Source organism: Lactuca virosa, chromosome 8, assembly GCF_052849685.1.
Source record: "Lactuca virosa cultivar CGN04683 chromosome 8, Lactuca_virosa_CGN04683_v6, whole genome shotgun sequence".
NCBI lineage: Eukaryota > Viridiplantae > Streptophyta > Magnoliopsida > Asterales > Asteraceae > Lactuca > Lactuca virosa.
In genome coordinates, this window is record NC_136433.1 from 382,801,882 (window position 1) to 382,811,631 (window position 9,750).

The following is a 9,750-nucleotide window of genomic DNA, read 5'->3' on the forward strand; positions in this document are numbered from 1 at the left end:
CCGCACAAATACCTCTGAGGAACCGTTAAAACCCCGAAATTTTTTGTCTTTTTGTGTTGCCATCTCATTTCCGCACAGGTGTGCAAGGTTCCTTAGAGACTTTAATCGATCTGCAGAGCACCCTCTCTACGGATCTTGTGGTCATTCTACAAAACTTCGATTTTCATGGTTAAATCGTTAAAACACCCCCTCTATAAATGGTTATTTGACGAAATTTCTCTTAATTTATAAATATCATTTATAACCCGCTGTAACCGGTAAAATATGAGTATTATATATACTTTTAATCAAGTGTAGTTGTTTTGAAACGTAGCACGACAGCACAAAACAAAACCAAGCAACTTTCTATCCGACACTTGAATTAAAATAGCGTCTGGGGATTTGATTCAGATAGAATTGATCTTTACTTCATCTCCAATACCAACAAATTCTGCCGCTGGAAAGGATTCTGGAGTGCTTTGATTTAATCTCCTCGGCTGTCAATTTTCATCTAAAACCCCGATTGCAACAACCGCCGTCAAAATCAGCCATTATTATCCTATAATTTCAACATCAACAACACACACACACAATCAAATTGAAAGTCTGAGAAACAAACACTATGCGGAAAGAAGGAATAAAGATGGAAGACAAATGGGGTTACGAGATCAACACCTCTTCCTCCTCTTGCATCTCTTCAATTAACTCTTATTATCACGAGGTCACCTTTTTCTCTGTAATCATGTAAGGGTTTTACTTAATTTTGATGGAATTTGGTTATTGTTTGTTTGATTGATGAAGGTGCTTAGCTATGGAAGAAAGAGGGCTGTGATAATGGAAGCAATTGATCATGATCGTAACTGTGTATTAGCAAACATTTTGGCTGCCCATTTGTGCTGTTCTTCTGATCCTTCTCGAGTTCCTTCTCTTCTTCAAGCTGCTAACTCCAATCTTGTAATTTCACACTATCCTCTCTTAGCACTATGTGTTTTCCTGCATTCGATCTTTTATTCAGTTCTTTACCTAGTATACAAACAAATCCATGTTTAATTTTCTTCTGATAATTTTGAGGGTGTTTGGATTTTCGATATAAAAAGGGCTAAATGCAAGAAGTAGCAAATTACGCATATCCAAACGCCCTTTCTATATAGGTTCATTTTTTTCTTCTATAAATAAACAAAAATGGGAAAATTCTAGTGTTGCATTTTTATGGGTTCCCTCTAAATTGTAACATATGCTGCAGGAATTTGCGACTCCATATGAAAAAACAGTTTTTGAAACAATCAATTGTTTGATTTCACCAAATAGGGATGATGATGTTGCTTTTGAATTGCACTCCAAGGTTTGATTTAGTATTTATATAAAATACCACTGAATTTATCTTTAATCATTTAGCTAAAATTTGGTATGGTTTTCGTGTAGTTACTGAATGATTTCCCTAAAGATTTGGTGTCTTTAAAGAGAGCTCAAGTTCTATGCTTTTACATGGGTCGACCCGATCTATCTTTGCAACTCATTGAAAAGGTTTACTTTCTTTCTATCAATAACAAGTGTAAAGACGTTTTTACCCTTTTTAACGATGGACTTTTAGGTGCTTCCTGCAAATAATGAACAAGATTTTGTATATGGAATGCTTGCATTTCCTCTACTTGAGCTTGGGCGAATGGAGGATGCTGAGAAAGCTGCCAAAAAGGGGTTTGAAATTAACAAGGAAGATCCATGGTCACAACATGCTGTGAGCTAATCTTTTCTAGGATTACTAAATTACAAAAAAAAAAAAAATCATTATACTTTGGGAATCTTTATGGTTAACCACTAATACTTTAGTTTTTCCATTCAAACCATATAGGAATTTTTACAAATTAACCATTTTGATTCAATATAACATGTCAAAATGGTTAATTTGGGAAAATGTTAAACTTTAATGGTTTGATTGGAAAAATAAAATAAAGTATTAGTGGTTAAACTGTAAATTGACTAAACAATAATGTTTTTTATTTGATTTGTCCTTGCTAAAACACCATAAAGATGTTTGATTCAAGGATTTATGTTGTGATTTCTTATTTTATGTAGCATTGATCTTTAAAATTTGTTATATTGTTATGGGTGTTTGGTTGTATAAATAAAGTGATCTTTGAGTTTTGAGTGTTTGGTGAAAATTGCATAGATTTTATAATTTTTTAGAGTCAACATAGTACAATTTGGAGAAATAGTAGAGAAAAACTAATTATTGAAATTATATTTTGTTCTCATAGTATTGACTATTGTGCCCTTTTTTGCAGTTGTGCCATGTGTTTCAATACGAGTGTCGATTTAAGGAAGCAGTGGAATTCATGGAAGAATGCTCAAAATCTTGGGCTCCTTTATCATCATTCATGTAAGCATATTCAAAATGCATACTTGTTGCAAAGTGAAGAACATCTTTCAACTTTTGACTTCATATATGGTTTGAAGTTAATTTGATGACAATTGTTATCCGTTTTATCTTTTACCTAAATACCCCTCTAAATGAAGTTAATGTTCAAAACTATATCATATGCTTACACACTCTTTCTTTTTTTACTTAATGGGGATCTGTATACGAGTGTTTCTTTTTGACTTAATGCAAAAAGAATGACATAATAAGGAAGTCACATTTTCTAGAAATATTCTTAAAATATCATTTATCCAGACAAAACTTAATAAGACAAAAAGGAAATGAAGATTTAAACTCGATGTGTAGGAACACTCACAATTGGTGGCATGTTGCTCTTTGTTACTTGGAAGGAAATGCTCCCTTTGAAAAAGTCCGAGAAATCTATGACAATCATATATGGAAAGAGTTGGATAGAAGTGATGCTACTCCCGTTGAGGTTTTTTTTACCTTTTTATCCTTCCCTTATTTCTTTAATTCAAGTCACAAAAAACAATCTTTTTTTTTTTTTTTAATGTTATTGTATTTGTGTTTTGTGCATTTAGGTATACTTGAATGCAATTGGATTGTTATTGAGGGTTTATGTAAGAGGCGAAATCCGTTTCTTTGATGATCATTTGAAGATCTTAGCAGGTTATCTATCAAATCGAGTGAGTTTCTTTCATTTTTCCAAAACAAAGATTTTGACAATGGACTAAAATCAAATTTAGAAAATGTTGTTTTTTGTATTTTTATTTGCTTATATTATGATATGGTTACTTAGGGCTTTTGGTATCTTGAGTGGCACCTTGATTTATTAATATTATGGGCCCTAGCTTGTACTAGAAAGTCAACCGAGGGTCAAGATTTACTCAATGGCTTAAAAGAGAAGTTAGAAAACACTCTTTATTGATTCTTTCCTATTTTTCCCTATGAATTATTTATTTATCTATTTATTTTCATAGGGTTTCCACAATGAATTCAAAGAAGGGAAAGATAATGCAGAAAGGACTAATGGTTTGTTTTCATAACTTTATCCGAATATGACAATTTTATAGCTTTTAGTATAACCCTTTATTATATATGGCTTTAGCTTGCAGAAGCTGCATACGAGTATGGGAGAGGCGACTTCAATAAAGCCTTAGAGTTGCTTGGTCCAGACTTTGATGCTGAAAACTGTAAGGTGTTAAAAGATTCCTTCTTTTAGGATGAGAAGGACATTTATGTCTTTTGCACACACGCGAGGTCTATGTCCCACCTCGTTACACCTTATTGAGCGGGACACAAAATTTGTAGTTTTTGTCTTCTTGACACTGCTACCAGCTACCAGCCACCAGCTAACAGCTAACATTTGCGATCGAACTATTTCTTATATGCAGAATTGAATTTTTTGTAGATGGTTGGCGCGTCTGGGGAACAACTTGATGTGTTTAATGAAGCTTGGTATGTTATGTTACTTGATGGTGGACAAGCTGAAAAGGGTAGGCCCACTTGTTTTTCGTCTGTATGTAGGCCCCATTTGTTACATAAGAAGATACTGCGTTTGACATGCATTAGATTGGATGTCAATAAGACAAACACGTCAATACTTTTTTCCAACCCAAAAAGTTGGCTCTTAAACTCTCGTTTGCACAAAAGACTTAAATGCCCTCGTTAGAAATAACCCTAAACGTGGGATTGCATTTTGCAGCGATTGAAGTGATTGAGAAGCAATTAAAGAAGAGGGGCGGGACCCTGTTTTTATGGCGCTTGCTGGTATAGATTCCGCTTTTTTTCATATAAAATTTACAACAATAGTTGCTCAAATTATTGTATCATTTGAAAAAAAAAATATGTTTTATAAAAGCAGTAATGGTTTATTGGTTTTAGGAGAGGGGTTATAAGATATTGGGTAAGCAAGAAGAAGCTAAAACCGTAGGGGAGAAGGCGAAGGCTTTAGAGAATGCTTACTTTGAATGAAAGATGGGAAAAGCATCAAGAATCGGATAATTTTTAGTTGTCCTTGTTGATATACTTATGTTGTATTGTATGTTATATAGAGTCTACAATATGTAATGAGAGAGTGTTTTACTATTATATGCTTATTAATGTAATAAGCTATCGTTAAGTATCATGGTTTGTGTTGTGAATAATAATTATGTGAATGTTTGTATTTATAACTTCCCAAACTCTTTGTAACTAGCGAACCCTTATGATATGAATATATATAAGTTTAAGTTGGTTTTTGTACTTCTTGTATAGTTCTTGGAGAATAAGGAGAAAAATATACAAGACTTTGTCTTTTCTTGTGAAGGTAGCGATGATAATGATTTTCATTGTCTTCTTGTAACTAGTCTCCATAATGAAACAACTCATTTGGATGGTATGGTTTTCCTCATAGCTGGAAAAATGGTTTTGTAAACTAAATAAGTAAATATAGGAATAAGATGTCTCATTTAGAGGTAATTAGAAGTTTTTACATGGAAAATTGAGTAATCTAATCATAATGTATTCGAAGAAAATAACAAAAAGAAATTGCTTTTGGAAAAATAACCATGAAGTCAGAATGAAAGATTCCGGACTGAAAAAAAAAAATAATAAAAATGTACCACACTGATATTTTGAAATTTCATATTTTGGGGTGAAATTTTGGAGTTTGGAAAAAAAAAACTTAGGAATGTCAAGAACAAATCCGAAATCTAATGAACAGCTCCATGATTTCAAGAAAAAAAATATTTTTTTTACTAAAATCTAACAAAAAGTTAAACAAGAAAATATATACGTTAATGTGGCTTAAAACCAAACATTTGATTAAAAAATGGTTATCTTAAACACTTCGAAATGAACATTTCAAATACAAGTAAAAAGACTTTTTTGAAAAAAAACGAAAAAAAAAACACCGGAATTTAAAGGACAGTCTCGACTCTGGAATACAAGGTGAAAATGATCATTTTTCAATAACTAAAAGGGAAAATGACTTAAAAATGTAACGAAGTTTCAAAAATGTACAAAAAAGACCATTGTTTTTTTAGTACACAAAATACCATTTTACCGGCTATTGTAGGTTACCCGGTTTCCAAATGTTCAAAAAATACCATTGTTGTTTTTTTAGTACAAAAAATACCATTAATGTTACTATTTGTACACAGAATACCAACGAAGTACACATGTGTTCAACTAAAACATTGTGGTAACCAGATACTTCAGGTAAATGTGAATATGACTTAAAAGTGTAACGAAGTTTCCAAAATGTTTAAAAAATACCACACTTTTTGTTAATTGTGTTGATGTCGGATTATGTAGAACACAATCACCGGAGATCATGAACCATCATATCAGTTCACAACTATTGTGCAAATCTCTTTCGTTCCTTCACTCGATCGTTCTTATGGTAACAAGAGAAGTAAGTGGGTAATAACATTAGTTAAACATTCTTGCTTCCTGATCACATTATATGCCTCAAACCTAAAACATATATACGTTATATGTATACACATATTATACATCAATGTTAGCCGTTCATTAGTGTTGCGGCACAAGAGAGATACAAATGAGAAACGAGTGTGACGTTATGTCATGAGAATTCCTAAATATAGATTTAGATACAAACTGATCGAGTGATGGAATGAAAGATAGTAAACAACTAGTGTGAACTGGTACGGCGGTGACTAATCTCCGATGATTGTGTTCTATATAATCCGGAAACAACAAAGTTAACAAAAGGTGCTCTAAAAAAACAACAATGATTTTTTTTATTTTTTTTATTTTTTTTTATTTTTTTATTAACATTTTGGAAATTTCAATGGTATTTTTTATACTAAAAAAGTAATGGTATTTTTTGAACAGTTTTGAAACTTTGTTACCTTTTTAAGACATTTTTCCATTACCTGCGGTAACCGGTTACCCACAAGGTTTTATTTGAACACATGTGTACTTCATTGATATTTTGTGTATAAAAAATATACTTTAATGGTATTTCACTATTTTGTGTACTAAAAAAAATTCAATGGTCTTTTTTGTACATTTTTAAAACTTTATTACCTTTTTAAGTCATTTTCCCTGACTAAAAATGATTATTTTCTTTAGAAAAAAACATCATAAATGGTTCCTGTTTGTTTTTTTGCTTTTTGTTTTTTTTTGTTTTTTTTTTCAAATTTGAAGTTTAATTCTTAAGTTCAAAAAATTTCACAGATTGTCCTGTGCTTTCAAAACTTTTGATGTTTGGTCTTTTTTGCTAACTCCGTCAGCTTTTGGCCGTTAAATGAAAAACATTTTCGTCATTTTAATGCCTAGAGACCATTTATGAGATTTTCTCTTTTTTTTTGAACAAATTACACGGATGGTCCTTTAGCTTTATAGTTTTTCCCTGATATGGTCCCTACAAAACTTTTTTCCCTGAGATGGTCCCTACGGAGCAAACCTTGCACGTAAAAGGCCCTTATGACTAACTCTGTTAACAGATTCTGTTAAGTAATTGTAAATGAAGAAAATGCCCTTTGTTTTTTGTACATAAATGATCCTTCTCTCTCTCTCTCTCTCTCTCTCTCTCTCTCTCTCTTTCTCTCTCTGGTCTTCTTCATCCTTAGCTCAGACATCAACTGTAGATCCACTAGAGATCCAACAACACAAACGATGGGGAAATGCTCCTCGTTTATTGTCTGATTGGAGAAGCAGAAAAAGAAACACGAATGGAAAGCGACAATCGGGAAGCTCTGGTGGTCAAGCAGATCGCGAGGAGGAGCAGCCGACCTCCGACGACCCTTTGTGGTTCTTTTCTTGTCGTTGGCGACCACCAATCGAGGGGAAAAGGAAGCAGCTGGATCGAAGGGTCAAGGAGCCGCCGAGAAAATGGAAGGAATGGTAACTGGTGGTTCTGTCGATCAGAGTAGGAAGAGGGAAAGGTGGCAGCTGGTGGTTTTCGCATCGATGGTGGTGCTAGCGAGGGGCTGCTCTGACAGCTACCTCATCGGTTCTTCTTTCTTTTCAGACAACAGAACGCAAGGAGAAGGGGAGGCAGAGATCGAGCAAAACAGAAACATAGGGTGTTTGGGGTGATGCTACTCGACTGGAGAAGGAGGTGGAGGGGGCCAGATCGGAGGCAACATCCTCCTTTCTTCTGGTTTATTTTTCCGGCGACCAAGCCTTTTGGCAGGGCTGCAGAGATAGAGGAGGACAACAACAACCATAGGGAGTGTTTGTGGAGCTGGATTGCGACAGAAAGAGGAAGGAAGGGGCAGTTCTGGTGGCTGGCAGCCTCTTCCTTGGCTGATGGTGAATAAAAACGGGAAGGGAAGAGAGGTGAGGGTAGAGAGAGAATTAATGATATAACGAGAAAGAGAGAGAGAGAGAGAGAGAGAGAGTGAGAGAAGGCCCCATTTTTTATTTCAATTTAACAACATATTAAAATAAATATAAAAAAATAAAAACAAAGGGCATTTTTGTCTTTTCACATATACTTAACATGATTTTTTAACAAAGTTAGTCATAAGGACCTTTTGTGTGCAAAGTTTACTCCGTAGGGACCATCTCAGGGAAAAAAGTTTCGTAGGGACCATATCAGGGAAAAACTATAAAGCTAAAGGACCATCCGTGTAATTTGTTCTTTTTTTTTAAATGAAATTTAATATGGAAAGCCTCTCTCTCTCTCTCGTGACATCATCTTTTTCATCCCATCTTGTTCCTTTCAAACTCAAACCACACATACTTCACACATATATACTAAAAATCAAAAACACACAAAAAAGAGTATCGATACTTGCAATCAAAAGTCTACAAAGTTGAGTATCGAGCACATAGACCCCATAACTGTTTCCAGATATGATGCTTCAGAAAAAGAAGAAGCAGGATTTTGAGGGTGTTTGACATTGCTTTTAGATTGACTTTTTAACTTTTAACTTTTTCAAAAAGTTAAAAAAAGCCAAAAGATGTTTGAATAATTGAAAAGTTCTTTTGAAATGACTTTTTGCAAAGAGTAAAAGAAGGGTTTCAAAAAGTCACAAAAACCTGACTTTTTGTGACTTTACCTATAAAAGTTAATCAAAAGTCATTTTGCCTAATCCAAACACTTTTTAAATAGCATCTTTTGCAAAAAGTCCTTCCACTAAAAGTCCTTCTACAAAAAGAACTTTTGATGCTCAAAAGCAATCCTGATGTTTTTCTCTTTCGGCAGTGGTGGCAATTAGAAGAGGGGTCCTAATCTTGAGAAGGGTAGAGAATGCAGGTGAGGAACAAGAAGAAGAAGAAGGGGCGGGGGAAGTCGATTCGATTCAAGTGAGGGATTCATTTTGGGGATTTAATTTTTGAGAGGAGTCACTACCACCATTGCCCACTTCCCCAGATTTTAGATGTTAGGATCTACACCACCACCGTGTCTTGAAGATGGAAAAGGAAGAAATCGATGTCGATTTAGGAAGGTGATGAACAAGTTGATCCGGGTCTAAAGTCGTCGGCGCGGGAAAATGTGACCCAGTTTGTTGTCATTTTATGAAACCGAACTCCCACCAACGAAGCTGTTTGAAGAGACACCGACAACCATATCAAGATTGCCTGACCCTTCTTCTTGTGCTTCTCATCCGGTGAACCATCGGCGCCATATCTTCTCCAGCAAGACAGCCGCCAACAATGTTTTGGGTGTGATTCCGGCATACTACTGCTCCTCCATCCTTCCAATTTTACGCATGTGAAATCAAAATTCGTAAATTTATGCGTTATGCTTTTATGTTGGGTTCAGATCGTTTGATCTGTGTGGTGTGGATATGTTTTGGTTGTTTTCTATTCTTTCTGGATTTGTTTACAACAACAGATCATGTGGTTTTCGCTTTGTTCATATGGATTTATTCATTTCTTTATCTAGAAAGCTGTAGGTTTGCATAGTGATTTGGTTTTATTAGTTCTTTTTGTTTCTTATTTATTTGAATGTTGTGTTTAAGAATCGGTGAATCTAAAGCAAAAAAGAAACAATCTGGTATGGAGTTTAAAGCTTCATAGTTTACATATGGAGAGGGGGGTGGGACCATTTTCATATTAAATTTCATTTTTTCTTTTTTTTTTATAAAAAAAAGAGAGAAAACCTCATAAATGGTCTTTGGGTAGTGAAATGACAAAAATGCCCTTCATTTAACGGCCATACGGAGTTAGCAAAAAGGACCACACATCAAAAGTTTTGAAAGCACATGGACCATCTGTGAAAATTTTGAATTTAGAGACTAAACTTCAGATCTAGGAAAAACATAAGAACCATTTATGATGTTTTTTCTTATAAGAAACATATAAGTATTTTAATTTTACAAAAATAGTCTATAAAAATTGTAATTAACTTTAATAACAATTAACAAATAATAAAATAACTAATATCTAATAGACATAAAAATAAGCAAAACTAAAAGTTAACATATGAATAT

At 33.9% G+C, this 9,750-nt stretch overlaps 1 protein-coding gene across 4 annotated transcripts; it reads left to right on the forward strand.

Moving 5' to 3' along the window:
- Window positions 1-304: 304 nt before the first annotated feature.
- On the forward strand, window positions 305-4,600 carry LOC145133201 (uncharacterized). Of its 4 annotated transcripts, none has more exons than XR_013718468.1 (14): window positions 305-700; window positions 781-933; window positions 1,223-1,321; window positions 1,402-1,503; window positions 1,571-1,714; window positions 2,262-2,356; window positions 2,702-2,831; window positions 2,938-3,042; window positions 3,156-3,262; window positions 3,337-3,388; window positions 3,465-3,549; window positions 3,768-3,852; window positions 4,062-4,126; window positions 4,241-4,310. XR_013718468.1 is itself a non-coding variant. In XM_079068135.1 (14 exons), exons 1-14 carry the CDS (start codon window positions 602-604, stop codon window positions 4,328-4,330), a joined length of 1,416 nt encoding a protein of 471 aa, XP_078924261.1. In that variant the 5' UTR covers window positions 305-601; the 3' UTR covers window positions 4,331-4,600. The 4 variants fall into 4 exon arrangements, 3 of the variants coding, with proteins under 3 accessions (XP_078924261.1, XP_078924262.1, XP_078924263.1); XM_079068135.1 differs by having other exon boundaries at window positions 3,465-3,554; window positions 4,241-4,600; XM_079068136.1 differs by having other exon boundaries at window positions 305-638; window positions 3,465-3,554; window positions 4,241-4,600.
- Window positions 4,601-9,750: the final 5,150 nt, after the last annotated feature.